Source organism: Aethalodelphis obliquidens, unplaced genomic scaffold (genome assembly GCF_003676395.1).
Source record: "Aethalodelphis obliquidens isolate GAN/ISIS:26980383/991018 unplaced genomic scaffold, ASM367639v1 scaffold4, whole genome shotgun sequence".
Classification (NCBI taxonomy): Eukaryota; Metazoa; Chordata; class Mammalia; order Artiodactyla; family Delphinidae; genus Aethalodelphis; species Aethalodelphis obliquidens.
In genome coordinates this window covers 65,734,562-65,752,155 of record NW_020837948.1, presented here as the reverse complement: position 1 = coordinate 65,752,155, position 17,594 = coordinate 65,734,562, and the positions used below count along the sequence as shown (strand labels likewise).

Genomic DNA, 17,594 nt, shown 5'->3' with positions numbered 1-17,594 from the left:
TTTAAATTATTTTGATTCTTTAATAAGTTTATCCCACCTTACCTCAGGGCCTGAATTATGTATTTACTGTTATCATGAAGACTTCTTTTTGGTATGTGAAAAGGGGAAAGTTAATTTATAGATTAAATAAAAAGGAATTTAATTGGAACAAAGAAATATATATATATATATATATATATAATATATATATATATAAATGCCACTATAATATAATGGCATTCACTTGAACAATTAATTTCAAATATCCTTTATTTTGTTAAAAGAAATAGTAAAGCCCTATAGTTTTTAAAACTTTATAAATCACCAGCCATTTTATACATAAAACGGATGGGAGTTAGAGATCTTTTTAAATATGCCACAGATTACACATAACCATGTTTCATGACACTTCACACAGGAGGAAAACATTATTATTGTTCATTTGCTTTTTTTTGCATAGTGTTACTACTTAAGTTGGAGTTTATCCATGATTTAATTTTGTATGAGTCTAAAATTACTGAATGTATTATTGTGATTATTCACTTCTGTGAAAATAATTTCTCTGATTCAAGCTTTGAGAATCAGAAGTGTTTAGAGAGTCAGTGAGTACAGGACAAGATAGGATGAAGTCCATGTACATCATGTGTTTCTGAGCGGTTCAGAAAGGAAAAATAGGTAAAACATTGGAATACAGGGTAAAATGGGATGATTCACTTTAGTTCCATCTCTCCCATTCTAAATATCACTATTCAAAATTTAATCTTTGCTTTCGGAATGGTGAGGTGCTCTAGTCCAGCGCAGGCCTGAGGGATAGGTTTTGTCTCCTTGCCTATTGGGACCAAGGTGTACGGTGGAGGCGATGCATTTAGTCTCCAGAGAGAAGGAAGATGCTGCTTGCACAGCACTTCTACTCACCAGTCCATGCAGCAGCAAGGGTGTTGGCTTTGAAGGAAGCCAACTGTCCTGCTCTCCCAGCCAGAGGTAAAGAATTGCATTGGTGGCCACTAGAGGGAGGAGGATTAGGAATAGAGTAAATTGTGGGGAAAAGGCACCCATGAAAAACGCACATGGGACAACCAACACATCACCAACCACCGCCTAGCAGCTACCTCTCTGAGGGACTATCATGGGGTCTGCAAACACCATTAACCCAGAGACCCAGACACCAGTAATTATTGTAGTATCCCAGTATATAGCCCCTTAACTTGGATGGCTGCAGAAGGGAGTTTGAATAGTATTGTGGGAAACATACAAGCACACAAACACAAACACACAAGCACACAGACATACATTCTCATCCCCCATTACAAGACGTTACATCTGTGCCGTCTGATTCTTGCTCATTTTCTTATTTAAAACTCTTGATGTTCTTTACCAAGAATGTGTTCACGAAAAGCAAACAGCCCACCTTCAAGATAGTCTTGGGAGAAGCACCAGCAGAGACACTCATTGTGCCAAGATGTATTTTACCAACAAATCTGTACAAATTACATGAGGTTAAAAACAAACGGAATATAATATAATTAAAGCAAAGTTTCTTTTGCTAAATTACAGCTTGAAGCAAACCTGCAAGAAATATTTCCAATTAGCTTCTTTAGCAAACAAAAGCATAGCTCAGAATGTTTTGCTTTCCATCCTGCCCTCTGGGTGGGCTGCCTAGTGGGTGTCTTACCTCCAGCACAAGTAGCTGAGCATTCTGACCAAGGCTGGTGATTCCATGTAAAGCCAACTTCATTGTCTCCACTGCCCGTCCGGGTGATGGGAACGTTGAATTTATACCTAATTCCCAAATTCTGTTCCTGAAGCAGAACCTGACATTGAAAACAACTGGTGAAGATAATTAAAATACAATGAGCCTTTATTCAGATATTTACTATTTCTTTTGAAGAAGAAAATGTCATAATGTAAGTCTTAAGGGAAACTTAAGACAACTTTTAGAACACATGCAGTTATACTGAATTTTCTACTTCCGTTTTCATGGGTAATTTGGAGCCATTTCTCTCGTTTGCCTTATTTGGTTATAAAAATATTATTCAAGCAGGCATTGAAAAGATCAGTCATATGGAAAGAGCACTATGGTCTTAACTTTACACAGACTTTTACACCCTTGGGCAGACCATTTTACCTTTATTTATTTTAATTTCACCACTTTAATTTCAAATGATAAAGCCTGCCCCTTCCTACTTCACAAGGCAGATTACAAAGATTAGAAATGAAGCGGCAAAGGCATATTTACCATGACAATGAGATTTTCTGAGGTGGGACCTAAAGCTTCTAAGGATTCTGGTTCGTCGGTTGGCCTCTTATAGTGAAAAGCTGTCCCAGCAACATCGAACTTCCTAGGCCAGTCAATAGTCCAGGCACCATTAATATAGTAATCATCCCCTTCAGATTTTAAAGCTAAAAAAAAAAAAAAAAAAATCACTGTCTACCTAAAAATGTGAAACTTCATTTACCACAATGTCACTCATTAATCATTGCACTGAAGTGTACAATGAATATCTATTTCCATTTCGAGACGGGAATCTTTTTTTTTTTTTTTTTTACAGACAACACCAACAATTTATTTTTTGTTACTTAGATATACATTGTGAAGTGATTTCTAATGAGGTGCCAGGAATCCTACCACAGAAACAGAAATATTTAGTAATCTCCAGCCACCGTTGGTAGAAATTCAGTAAGTACATTCTTTCTCATAGATAATGATGCTATATAATTTGGTAAAGTAGAAGTACTATGATTCACCTGCCAGTGAATTAGTGTCTCAGAAAATACCAAAAAATGCATATTAGATTATTCAAAGTCAATAAAAGTTTTCCCACAAGAAAACATCAGACTCAGACAACTTTGTACAGAGTAGTTCTACCACACATTCAAGGAAAAAATAATTTCAGTTTTTCACAAAACTCTTCCAAGAGGATAGAGAAAGAGAATACGTCCAATCTCATTTTATGAGCCCAGCATTTTCATGTTCAAACCTGGCCAGTCAAATAAGTAAAAATTATGCAACAACAGCACTCTTGAACAAACATGCAAAATGTAAGTAATTAAATAAAATATTAGCAATTGGCATAAAGTAATATAGAAGTTAATACATCAGAAGTAAGGTAAGCTTATCCCAGGATTGCAATGCTGGTTTAATAATAGAAAATCAATTAATATACTTTTTCATATTATTAAAGGAAGAAAGGCAGATGATTACCTTAACAGAGGCAGAAAAAGCATTTTAAAAAGTTCAATATTCATATATGATTTAAAAGAAATTTTAGTAAACTAGGAAAGCGTGAAACTTCATTAATTTTATAAAAGGCAAACAAAAATACTCAAACAAAAATGTATAGTAAACATCAAACCTAAAGATGTAATGTTGAAGGCATTTTCTTTAAGATCAGGAAAAAGTTAAGGATGCCTGTTACCATCACTTTTATTCAACCATTGACTGTGGGATCTAGCTAGTGTAACAGAGTAGAAAAAAAAGAAATAAAGGCAATGAGGAAGGAAAAGAAGAGCCAAAAGACTCAGTTTTTTTTTTTTTAAGATGATATAATTTTCATCTTAATGTAAAAAATCTAAAAGAAATTATAGAAAAATAAGACATTTAATAAGAAAGTTTGGCAAGTTTTGATATAAAAATCAATATATGAAAGTCAGTTGTATTACTACATCAGGAAGAGCAGTTATAAAGCAGTTTTAAATAAGGACATTCTCAGTGGCAACGAAAAATATAAAAATACTTAGTAATAATTCTATCAAAAGGCAGGCAAACCCTTAGTGAAGTTAATTATGAAATTTTAATAAAAATCATCAAGGCTGATCTAAACAAGTGGAGAGAAATAACCTGTTCTTGTAAAGACTCAATTTTGCCTGTATTAAGCTATAGATCTAGTGACTTTCAATAAAAATTCCCAAATGGTTGTAGAGAGCACTGTGGTGCTGCAGGGCCTGGTAGCACTCATCAGCAGGAGGTGGAAGCAGGGAGAAGAGGAAGGGATCAAAAGTTCACAGAAGTGGACATTCAAAAGTGGATATAGTATATAAGGCAAAAACCCTATCAGCTGACTATATTCTACACAAGGGCCTGAAAGACCTTCCACTTATTAGAACAATAAAGAACGTGCTGGAGCTTCCTTGGCAGCGCAGTGGTCAAGAATCTGCCTGCCAATGCAAGGGACACAGGCCCGAGCCCCGGCCCGGGAAGATCCCACATGCCGCGGAGCAACTAAGCCCGTGCACCACAACTGCTGAGCCTGTGCTCTAGAGCCTACGAGCCACAACTACTGAGCCCACGTGCCACAACTGCCGAGCATGCGCTCCAGATATGTATCTATTAACATATTATAGCAATCTAATAGCATATTAGAATTGGCCCTGCACCGCAATGAAGAGTAGCCCCCGCTCACTACAACTAGAGAAAGCCAGCGCACAGCAACTAACACCCAACACAGCCAAAAATAAATAAATAAATAGATAGATAAATAAATAAATAGATAAATAAATAAATAAAAGAATGTGCTGGTGAGACAGGCACCAGCATCACTGAGATGCTCTTCTCTTTAAGCTTGGAACTATCATTACAGAACTGGGCTCGCAGACAGCAATGGGGATGATCCCAACATACTAGAGGCCAGGAGGTATGGCGTAACCATTAGAATGGAGGTGGGTACAGTTATCACAAACAATAACAAATTAGCATGGCAGTCAGGAGTAGTCATGGAGATATTTAACAGAATACAGTCTTCCAAGGGGCCCAAGAGATGGGCACTTTTCTGATCCAGACCCACTGAGCTTAAGCAGAGGCTGGGTGACCAGGAGATAGGATCCTACAACATCACAACACCACAGCACTCAGTGGTAATTTTTCCTCGCCTTTCCTCAAAGGACGTAAAAGCCATTACCAGCAGGGAAAGGGAAAATCCAAATATACTGAGGACTGTTGGGCACAAGGACTGGGTTGACCTGAAGTGGCAAATGGTGCCCCTTGTTTAGGATAAGACCACGTAGAAGTAAAGTAATAAAAGGAATTTTGACCCAGGTCCAGCTCACAGAGTGTCCACTGAGTCCATGAATCCAGTCAGTGGTCATTTCTCTCAGACCTGAATTTAAAATGGAAACAGGGGGCTTCGCTGGTGGCGCAGTGGTTGAGGGTCCACCTGCCGATGCAGGGGACATGGGTTCGTGCCCCGGTCCAGGAAGATCCCACATGCCACGGAGCAGCTAGGCCTGTAAGCCATGGCCGCTGAGCCTGCGTGTCCAGAGCCTATGTTCTGCAACGGGAGAGGCCACAACAGTGAGAGGCCCGCGTACCGCAAAAAAAATAAAATAAAATAAAATAAAAATAAAATGGAAACAGTATACTTGGTAGCTGGCATAACCTTCACATTTATCTCTTGATCTGTAAAATAACACCTATCACAGTGGGGAAGACCAGGTTGAAGTCTCTGAAACTTCTCTCCTTCCCCCCAGCTAAAACAGTAAACTACAAACAATATTGCATCTTGGAGTGGGGGCGGGGGTGTGTGTGTGTGGATTGCCAGAGATGAATGCTACCCATAAGGTCTTAAGGTGTGCAAGGGTGGTGGTCTCTACCATATACCTATTTACTTCACTTGTGTGGCCCCTACAGAAACTAGATAGATCTTTTTGGATGATAGTAGTCTGTTGCAAACTCAACCAAGGGGTACTGTTGCTGTGCTGGATATAGAGATGGGATTCTTGACCATTTTCTTAATCACAAATTAAAATAGTAATTTTCCATGTGAATGTCAAGAAGATATTAAGTATTTATAATGTTATTGATAGAAAGGAATGAAAGGCTTATCTATAGGAATAAAAATGTGGAACTAGCAAGGGAAATTATGACTAAAGGAATAACTGGGGATGGAGGTGGGGTTAGAGAGCGGATTTTCCTGTCCAAATATTAAAACAGTAATTATACAAATATGGGGTGGGAACAACCTGTGGTATGGTACACAGATGGACAGAACAACAGAACAAAATGGACAGTTAAGAAATAAACAAAAGTACATATGGGAATTAATATATAACAAAGGAAGCACCCTAAATTAGTAAAGGAAGGATAACAAGAAATGGAACTAAGACAAAAGACTAGCTTTTTGGAAAAAAAAAATGCTGAATTTGTCTCATTCTTTATATAAGAATAGATACCACAACTCCATTCCTAGGTATATATCCTAAAGAAGTGAAAATAGGTACTCAAACAAATATATGTACACACATGTTCATAGTAGCAGTATTCCCAATAGCCAAAGGTAGAAACAACCAAATGTCCATCAATGGATGACTGGATAAACAAACTGGGGTATATACAATACAATGGAATAACATTCAGCCATAAAAAAGAAGAACTGTACATGCTTCAATGAGGATAAGACTAAAAAAAAATTACACTGAGTGGAAGAGGCTGAGGCTAGACATAAAAGGTCACATATTTTATGCATCTATTCATAAGGAATATCTAGAAAAGGTAAATCTATAGGGACAAACAGCAGACTGGTGGTTGCCAGGGGCTGGGGAATGGGAAGTAACTGCTTACTGGACACCGGGTTCCTTTTGGGGTGATGAAAATATTTTGGAATGTACTAAATACCAGTACGCTGTTCACTTTAAAAATGTTTGAATTCTATGTTATTTGGATATTACCTCAATAAAAACAAAGTTTAAAAAAAAGAGAGAAAAGAATAAATACCAGATGGGTAAATATTTAAATGTAAACATAGTTAAATCATAAAATGGTAGGAGAAAATGTAAGACTACTTTTTAAAAAATAATATTGGGGTATTGAAAAGCTTTTCTAAGCATGACCAAAACCTCAGAAAGTATAAAGAAAAAGATTAGTAGATATGCATGCATAATTTTTTAAACCTCTATAGGAAAAAACATATAAAAAAGTTTAAAAATATGTGATAGAAAAAGGGTTATTAGCACTACTATACAAAAACTTCTATAAATAAATGAGTGATAATTTTGATAATGATTATCATGCTTTGACAGTGACAAACATGTCAGTTTAATTTTTTTGTTAGTATGCTAGCTTCTTCAAAAACTTTATCAGGCCAGATAAACAAGAAGGCCCAAAGGACTAAAAGGGTCATGATGCAGAGAGTCTCTGACTCTCTGGACCTCTGCCACTTGTTCTTAAGAGTATAGACCATTTTCATTCCCCCCACCCCCATCTGCCTGGCAAATATATCTGTACTTTCTTGACTTCACATATGTTATAAAATTCATTTGATTGTCAAAAATAAATCTAATTAATCTTTTGAGATAAGAACATGTTAACGAAATTTAAGGATTATTTAGTCTTAAATTTGTCTTGTATTTAAAATTTTTTATTTTCAACTCTCACAGTAATTCTCTGTCTCATTTGAAACATCAAAATTACTTGGTTATATAGGACATCTGAGCCTGTATCACATGAAACAGTAAAAATAAAAACAAAACCTCTAGCAGCTTTGAATTCTCCTTCAATTTAAGCTCTCACTTTCCATTTTCCCATCTACTCACTTAAGGAATCCTAACTCACCTTTGCTGGTACCATAACGTAGTTCAGAAAAACACCAAACATTTAAGAAGGACTGAATAAGAATTTACTAAGGGAGGAGGATGTGGCATTATGGACAAAGAATTATCAAAGGGAAAACATCTGATGTCTTATTTTTGTTTTGATTCTTGCTGATGCAGAAAAGAATCTAAAATTATGGTATAAAAATAAAGGAGTCTTCCTAAATAAAGGAAGGAAGAGCCTGATGATACTGGTATTCTACCTAAAGATGCATTCTAGATATAGTCTTATTTTTAAAAGATTTAAGGAAAAACAGGTGGTATTTTAAGGGGAGTAAGAACTCAACCAGATTTCATAAGGGTCTCTGCAGAGTCTAAATCTGTCTCAAGGGATCAAACATCAAATAAACAGAATTTCCACTTCTTTACAGAGGAAATAACTGGGATTGGACTTGCCCTCCAATTATAAATAACTAGAAAACTCACAAAATATATGAATCAGCTGTTTTTAGACATTGGCCAGGACTGTGCAGGACTGTGACACAGGCAAAAAGGAACACAAGGTGAGTCTCATAATCTCCCTAGCTTCCTGCCTGGAGGCACTTTCTGTCAGTGTAGACCATGAGAACCCAAGCAGAGGATGGTGGTCTCACTGAGTTAAGGAGACAGAGATCAGAAACTGGGAAGGCTAAGATACTTGGAATTTGCAGAACCAGAGAATTAGAGTAAAAGGAGGGAATCTGTTGCTGAATAGTAATCCATGTATGCATAGAATAAAATTCCATGAAGCCAGGCCAAAAAAACCACCAAAAAACAAACAAACAGAAACGAAAACAAAAAACTAGATAACCACAAGCAGAAAAATTTCTCGAGAAAGAATTCAGAGAGTTTCAACCACTAGGGCATTCAGCAGAGAATCATGCCTTTTTAGTAGGGCTGAGCAACTCTAGAATTAAGGCTACTCTGGACTCACCTAAACAAAGCTCAAATACAAGCCTCAAAGATATCAAGCTCATCAACAAGTTAGTTAACACTCTTTAAAGGATAAAACAACAACAACAGCAAAATCCAGACTCTCAATAAAAATATATTCACAATGTACAACATCCAATGAAAAATTACTACAACTGGCAAGAAAGGGGAAGATATGGTACAAACCACGAAGAAAGCCAAGTAAAAGCAACAGACTCAGAAATGATAGAAATTATGGAATTAGCAGAAAATAACTTTCAAACAGCTATTATAAATATACTCAAGGATTTTAAAGGAAAACAAATATAATGAGAAAAAACTGGAAGATATGTACAGATGGATGCTCAGATCTACCCAAAGAAAGTATGCCAGATACAATAAATATGTAGGTAAATAGAAAATAATTTTTCTTATTTTTAAATTTTTAAAAAGGATAACTGACTCTTTAAAACAAAAATAGTAACAATGTATTGTAGGGTTTATAACATATGAAAAAGTAAAATGTGTTTTTAAAAAATAGCACAAAGGATGGAAGAAGACAATGGAAGTAAACTGTTATAAGCATCTTGCATTATACATAAATGGTATAATATTATTTGAAGGTATATTGTGATAAATTAAAGATGCATTTTGTAAACTCTAGAGCAACCACTAATTAAATAGAAAAAAGAAGTATAGCTAATAAGCCATTAGTAGAGTCCAAATGGAATACTATAAAACACTTGATAAACCTAAAAGAAGATATAAAAGGAGAATAAAGGGAAAAATACACGGAACAAATAGAAAAACAGCACAATGGTAGACTTAAACCCAATGATTTTAACAATTACATTAAATATAAATGATCCAGACGTGGAGCTGACAAACTATGGTCCACCACCTGTTTTGTAAATAAAGTTTATTGTAACACAGTCATACCCATTTATTTATGTATTATCTGTATCTGCTTTCACACTACAATAGTAGAACTTAATAGCTGAGATAGAGACTTCATGTCCTGTAAAGCTGAAAATATTTACCATCTGTGCCTTTACAGAAAAAGTTTGGCAAGCCCCCCATTTAGAGACTGTAATTGAAAAAGCAAAGATGGTTAGATACAATAAGAAATCAGAGTCAAACTACATGTTGTCTAAAAGAAACATATTTAAAGTTCAGAAACACCTACATGTGAAAAGTGGATGGATGGAAAAGAATTTACTATGCAAGCCCTAATCAGAAGAAATCTGGGTGGCTAGATTAGGATCAGTCAAAATAGATAAGGGTCAAAGAATATCATCAGAAATAAAGAGGAACATAGGATAATTATGAAATGCTCAATACATCAAGAAAATCTAACAATCTTAAAAGTCTATACACCTAACAACAAACTCTGAAAATAAATGAAGCAAAACCTTACAACTAATGGGAGAAATAAACAAATCCACAATTCTAGTTGGAGATTTCAACATGATTCTTTCAATATTTGCTGAAACAAGGAGGCAGAAAATAAATAAAAATGTATAAGACTTGAACAAAACTGTCAACCAATTTAATCTAATTGACATTTATGGAATACTAAACCCAATACCACCATAATATACATTCTTCTCAAGTGCACATGGAATATTCACTAAGAGATACCATATTCTGGGCCATAAAAACACACCTCAACAAAAGAACTAAAATCATACGAAGTATCTTATCTGTCCATAATGGAATTAAGAAAAACCCCCAAATATTTGGAAATTGAATAATACCTTCTAAGCCATGCGTCATATGGTAAATAAAATATTTTAAATTGAGTGTTGGAAAAAAATATATCAAATATATGGGATGAAGTTAAAGCAATGCTTAGAGGGAAATTTATAGTGCAAAATGCCTATTTTAGGTTAGAAAAAAGATCTTTAAGATCAATAATCTAAGTTTCTATCTTGAGAAGCTAGAAAAATAACAAATTAAACACAAAGTGAATAGCAAAAAGGAAAAAATAAAGAGAAGAGTGGGAATCGATGTACTGGAAAATGGAGAAATAACAGAAAAGTCATTTAAACCAAAAGCTTGTTCTTTGAAATGATCAATAAGGTTAATAAACACCTCACTAGAACAATCAAGAAAAAGAAGATACAAATCACCAATGTGAGGAATGAGAGAAGAGCCATCACTACAGATCCTACAGGCATTCAAACAGAATAAGGGAATATTATGCACAAAATTACGCCAATGAATTCAACAACTTTATATCTATTACAGAAACTGAATTTTTCATTAAAAACTTCCCACAAAGAAAACTCCAGCCCAGATGGCTTCACAGTTGAATTCTATCAAACATTAAGAAATAATACCAATTTTACCCAGACTTTTTCAGAAAATAGAGAAGAAAGGAATATTTCCCAACCAACTTTATGAGGACAGGTTTATCCTAATATAAAAACCAACAAAGATGTTATAAGACTACACACCAATATCCCACATGAACATAGATGCAAATATTCTTAACAGAATATTAGTAAATCAATTGTAACAATATATACAAAGGATAATAAATTTATGACAAAGTGATTTTTATCCCAAGAATGCTAGATTGATTTAACATTTGAAAACCAATCAATGCATTTACTATATTAACGGGAAAGGGAGGAAAAAAAATAACACATGATCATGCAGTAAACCTCAAAACCTATTCATGAAGAAAACTCTCAAAACTAGAAACAGAAGGGAACTTCCTCAACCTGATAAAGGGCATCTACATAAATCTTCTAGCTAACATTATATTTAGTGGTTAAAAAAAAACAAACAAAAAACCCCAAAAAACTGAATTCTTTCCCTTTAAGATAAGCAACAATGAAAGGCTGTCCAGCCTCCTCACTTCTATTCAACATTGTACTGAAGGTCCTGATTACTATTATAAGGCAAGAAAAACAATATAAAAGACATAAATATTGGAAAGATAGAAGTAAAACTGCCTTTGTTGAAGGATGACATGATAATCTATGCTGAAAATCCTAAGAAATGTACAAAGCAACTATCAGAACTAATACATGAGTATAATCAGGACACAGGACATGAGGTCAATACAAAAATAAATCAATTGCTGTATAACAACTGACAATTCAAATATGAGATTAAAATATCAATATCATTTACAATAACATCAAAAAGCATGAAATATTTAGTGATAGATTTTTTAAAGATCTATATGTGCAAGATGTGTACACTGAAAAATAAGCATTACTGAACAAATGTAAAGACTTAAATAAATATACAGGTAAGTCTTTTCACGTATTGGAAGACAATATTTTTAAGATGTCAATTCTCCCCAAATTGATCTATAGATTCCAAATAATCTTTTTGTAGAAATTGACAAGCTGATTCTAAAATGTATATAGAAATGTAAGGGACCTAGAAAAAAAAATTATTTTGAGAAAGAGGAGCAAATTTGAGGACATAATGCTTCCTATTTTCAAGACCTAATGGAAATCTCTATTAATCAACACAGTGTGGTTTTGGTTTAAGGACAGACATATGGAACAATGGGAGGGAACAGAAATAGACCCATACATTCATGTGCAATTGATCTCTACCACAAATGTCAAGGTAATTCAATGGGGGAAATAATATTCTTGAACAAAGGGTGCTATAGTAATTGAATATCCATGTGAAAATAACTGAATTTCAATCCTTACTTTATACCTTACATAAAAACTCAAAATGGACCATATATCTAAATGTAAAAGCTAAACCCATAATTTCTCTAAGACACATTGAAGACAATCTTTGCAATCCTGGGGTAGGCAAAATTTCTAAGATAGGATGTGAAAGCACAAACCATGAAAAAATTAATACATTAGATTTCATCAGAATTAAAAGACACCATTAAGAACAGAAATAAACAAGCCACAGATTAGAAGAAAATATTCATAAACATATATTTGAACAAGACATAACTAGAATATATAAAGAACTCAGAAGTTTATAAAAAGAAAAAATGTAAAAATAGGCAAAATATTTGTTTAGACATTTTACAAAAAAAAATATCTACATGGGTAGAGTTAAAAAGACTGACAATACCAAGTACTGACAGGATGTAGAGCAACTGGAACTCTTTTACATTACTGGTGGAAATATAAATGATACAATCACTTTGGAAAACAGTTAATTTAATTAATTTCTTATAAAGTTAAGCATGTACTTATCATATGACCCAGTGATTTCACTCCTAGGCTTTTTATCCAGGAGAAACGAAAACATATGCCTGCACAAAACTTGTCTATGAATGTTCAAAGAAGCTTTATTCATAATAGTTGAAGACTGACAATGACCCAAATATCCATCAACAAGTGAGTGGATAAATAAATTATGATATATCCAAACAATGGAATACTATTTGGCAATAAAAAGGAATGAACTTCAGATACACTCAACAATATAGATGAATCTCAAAAACATTATGTTATGAATGAAAAAAAAGCCAGATATAAGAGTGCATACTATATGATCCTATTTATGTGAAATTCCAGAATAAATAAAAGTAAAATAATAAAATGTCAGAAAAGAGATCAATGTTTTCTGAGGCTAAGGCTAGGGGGACTTGACTGCAAAGGGTAATGAGAGGATGTTTTGGAGTCATAGAAATGTTCTACATCTTGGTTGTGGTATTTATATGTATATCTATATCTATATATATATAGAGAGAGATACAGATAAAATTGTAAATACTTTGTGAACTATACACTTATAATGGATGCATTTTATTATATGTAAATTATACCTCATTAAAATTGATTTTAAAAAATCAACTATGGGGCTTCCCTGGTGGCGCAGTGGTTGAGAGTCTGCCTGCCGAAGCAGGGGACACGGGTTCGTGCCCCGGTCTGGGAAGATCCCACATGCTGCGGAGTGGCTGGGCCCGTGAGCCATGGCCGCTGAGCCTGCGCATCCGGAGCCTGTGCTCCACAACGGGGAGGCCACAACAGTGAGAGGCCCGCATACCGCAAAAAAAAAAAAAAATCAACTATGGGACTTCCCTGGTAGCACAGGGGACATGGATTCAATCCCTGGTCTGGGAAGATCCCACAAGCCGCAGAGCAACTAAGCCCATGCACCACAACTACTGAGCCTGCGCTTTAGAGCCCGTGAGCCTGAAGCCCACTCACCACGACTACTGAAGCCCAAGCGCTCTAGGGCCCATGTGCCGCAACTACTGAGCCTGCGCACTGCAACTAATGAAGCCCATGAACCTAGAGCCCGTGCTCCGCAACAAGAAGCCACTTCAATGAGAAGCCCGTGCACCACAACGAAGAATAGCCCCCGCTCACTGCAACTAGAGAAAGCCTGTGCACAGCAATGAAGACTCAATGCAGCCAAAAATTAAAAAAAAAAAAAAAAAAACAACTAACCCAGTGAAGAGTAAGCTATAAACTACTAATTTTTTTGTTTAGTTCTTTCATGTGGAACTTCTTTTTAACATGAAAGTGTTCTACCTCAAAGCAGTATGTCTTTTCCTTCATGATACTGTGGTGCTTTTCCTCATTAATTTTTAAAATCTAGCAAAATATGCTACTTACCAATATAGTTCTTTGACATGGCAACTTCTCTGACTTCAATGTGAACAGAGCCTCTTGGTATCTGCACTACTTCCATGTAGCCTGGAACACAGAAGACAGCCAGTAATAAGCAGCATCTGGAGCTTTCATCAGAAAATGAGTGTTTAGTAAGCATTCAGTAATAACAGTTTCCTTATTCTTCCATGCTTCCTTTTGTACTTTATAAATTGTGAATAATGAGCAAATTCCCCTTTGGGTTCATGAATACATCTAAGAGTATTTTTCTTTTCCTCTAAAATTATCTCAAGATATCTTTAAAGTCTCAAGATATATAATATTGGTTCATTTTTTTTTTTCCCTCAACACATGGCGCCCACTTCAAGGCTCTGTGGGAATTCCCATCTTAAAGAAACGTGGCTAAATGAAGTCAAGTAGAAATGGAATAATATGTCCTTAAAATATCTAACCTGAAGCCATATTTAATATTTAAAGGACTGAAAGCAATTTGGGGGAAAACCACTGTCTGCCTGAATAAAGAAATTTTTAAAATAAGGGGGGAAATCAAATATTTTGGCTATTCCAAGTACACCAGAGGTGTGAGGAAGAGTTCTTTCTACACACTCACCTCCTCTGGGCAACGAATCATTGAAGAACCCTTCAATGGCATCACATGTGCTTCCATCCCCTCCACAGACTCGACATCTATCTTCCCTAGCATCGGATCCCAAAATATTATCACAACCTACATGCTGAAAACAGAGAAGAATATTCAGTGTGTCAAAAAGAGGAGGAGCTCTTGGACCTACTAACCAAATGAATGTAACTTATTTATTTACGTGTTTTTCCAGTACAGGAAATCTAAACAGGAAATACTTTCCTCTTTCCACTTTTACCTTCATTCCCTAAGTAATTCTAGCTAATACTTCTCAACATGTAAGTTTAAAGAAAAAAATTCTGATTTCCCCAGGAATGTACACCTGTATTTCTAGCTTAGACTTCTTCTTCATGTATGGATACCAGGCTCCAATTCTTAAAATATTGTAATTTGTTGGCAATGGGCTCTTACTTATACCCTCAATTAAGAAATGCAAGAACTAAGAAAAAATGGCATATGGTCCTACACAACAAGGGTTATAACAACAAGAGTCTTGACTGAGCACTATGTTTGCCCTTTCTAAACCACTGGCTCTTTTGGATATCCAATTTTTAGTGTTAGTGTCAAGGATTAGTTGTGGAATTCATGCCTGAGGAAATCTCTAAAAATGAATGAATACCTGTTTCCATTAGCTGAATAAAATTACCATAAAGAAAAGGAGATATAAACATGAAATTTTATTGTAGAAGCTGAAATTCTACCTTTCAATTTTGTATTTAATCATAGAAATGTGGCCTTCATATATTTTTGGCATATTTTGGCACTTAAATTTGTAATTTGACTTTTAGCCATTAATACCAGGCATGCAATGTCTGAATATAACCTGTGCCTGGGTCTTGGTTATCTGAAAAACATTTTTATACCGTCCCAGAAATAACTTTTTCTTCAAGTAAGTAAATAAACACACACACACACACACACACACACAGTGCAACATCAGATACATTTGGAGACAAGTTAACCAGAAGGACAGAAACTTGCAAGAAATTATGAGACTAACTAAAATAGACAGTGTTTTTTTATCTCATCTTTCTCAGTTTCTGGCATTTAGTTTTATGTTTCTCGTTAAGGTCAAACAAAAGCAGACAAGGAAAAAAGTTAAGAAAACAGTGTTTTTTGTGGCTAATTTCTTATGATAAGATTCATACACAGGTCTAGGAAAATACCATGGATTTGCTCCTGCAATTCCCAACTGTTCTGGTTAATTCTCTGAAGTAAATGCATTAATAAGAGTAATTCTATAGCAAAAACCATTATAAATGCTTCAAAAGAAGACAAAATGGGAAGAGCATAGCTGTTTTACACTTTGAGGAAAGATTTTGCTATGAAATATATCAAATAATCTTTCATTGAGAACACACAGTAGACATATGAATGAGCTGAATCCTCATTCCCCCTCTTTGCTATCATCTTGTTTGTAAACAGAAGAATAATGGAAATTAAATTCCAAAATATCTTCATAGCTCTAGCAATCCCTATAAACATAACTAGAACACCAGAATAAATCACACTTGCATGGTGCTTGAAGGTGAATGGATAATTCTACCTTTAACTATGTATATTTCCTTACTGAAAATTAAATTAAAATGCAGCCCTTTATTAAAAATTAGCATAGTATTAATTACGAGCTACTATATGAGAAAAAAAAGACAGAAGTCTCAAAAACCCCAACAAAAAGCAATGAAATTCATAATCTGAGCAACCTTGCATTCTCCATTGATACAGATATCCAGTGAATCTGCATTGCACTGAGTTCCATCAATCACCGCAGGGGCACGTTCAGTGTAGAAATTGTAACCTTCAGCCAAGCAGTTTAACGCACAAGGTTTTACCCCACCTGGACAAATATAGTAGAAGAGAAATAAATGGAGTGGTTCTCCTAAGGAACAGTGATTCAGTATCATCCACAGCATATTTACGATTGATAACAGACCATCACTCTCTGACTATATACCTAGATGTGTAGGTTTCTTTTCTTCTTTGCTAAAATTTCATGTTTACTTTCATTGCTTGTGCAACTTGAAGGAGGACCTGCTGAGTAATCTTAAGGTTTTAAAATTTCAGGTATTTCCCATATATATTTTCAATATATTTTAGGTCAAAAGGGATCGCAGTGGAGGTAACTGAATGTTGAAAAAAATGGATGAAATAAAAGCAATTTTGAAAACCTAAAAAAATAAAGTTTAGGAAGGCCTTAAGAATGACTTTGTATGACAAATAGAAATTTATGCAAATTATATCACTTGTTACTGAATACGATACAAAAACTGCTACTTCAAGCAGAGATATGGTAATTATAAAATAAAAGTAAACTTAGAGCTGCTTTAAACATATATTCCATGAAAGTGGCTCTAGCATGGAGATAAATTCTTATGAGATTAGCAAGTCAAAGATAAAATTAATTATAGCACTAAATTTGAAAAGTTCTTATGAGATTAATAAATCAAAAATAAATATTGGGTTGGCCAAAAAGTTCGTTTGGGTTTTTCTGTAAGATGGCCAACCCAATATTACATAGCATCAAACATTTTTAGTTTAAATAAATTGAATAAAAACTAAAAGAAATAAACTTGAATAATTTTTTAAAAATCTAACTTTATATTGTGAATAAATGCATACAGTAACTTGAGAATTTTCATTTTGTAACTTGAAATTTGTATTTCAATAGCTGTGTGTGTATTTCAAGGTTGACGTGAAAAATAGGTATAAATAGTAGCAATTTTAAAAAAACAAGCAGATTACATATCATAACTTCTCAGTATATTGGAAAAGTAGCAATCAATATGGATTTATTTTATTCAAAACTGAACATAAAAAAGCTATTTATAAAAATGTAATTATTGATTAAAATTAGGACTTAAAAATACTTTCTGTTGAACCTTTGTTTCATGATGTTTAAAACATTTTGGCCTTATTATAATGATCTGATAAAATTTCTTTGAAAT

General features: G+C 34.6%; 1 protein-coding gene across 2 annotated transcripts in view; it reads right to left on the bottom strand.

Moving 5' to 3' along the window:
* Positions 1–17,594, bottom strand: part of ADAMTS6 (ADAM metallopeptidase with thrombospondin type 1 motif 6) — a 274,021-nt gene that overhangs the window by 49,754 nt on the left and 206,673 nt on the right. For both annotated transcript variants that reach the window (XM_027101008.1, XM_027101010.1), the window contains 5 exons: positions 16,353–16,486; positions 14,620–14,743; positions 14,016–14,096; positions 2,216–2,379; positions 1,652–1,790 (listed from right to left, as the gene is read on the bottom strand). In XM_027101008.1, the coding sequence (XP_026956809.1) occupies positions 1,652–1,790; positions 2,216–2,379; positions 14,016–14,096; positions 14,620–14,743; positions 16,353–16,486 (642 nt within the window). The remainder of the gene's footprint in view (positions 1–1,651; positions 1,791–2,215; positions 2,380–14,015; positions 14,097–14,619; positions 14,744–16,352; positions 16,487–17,594) is intronic.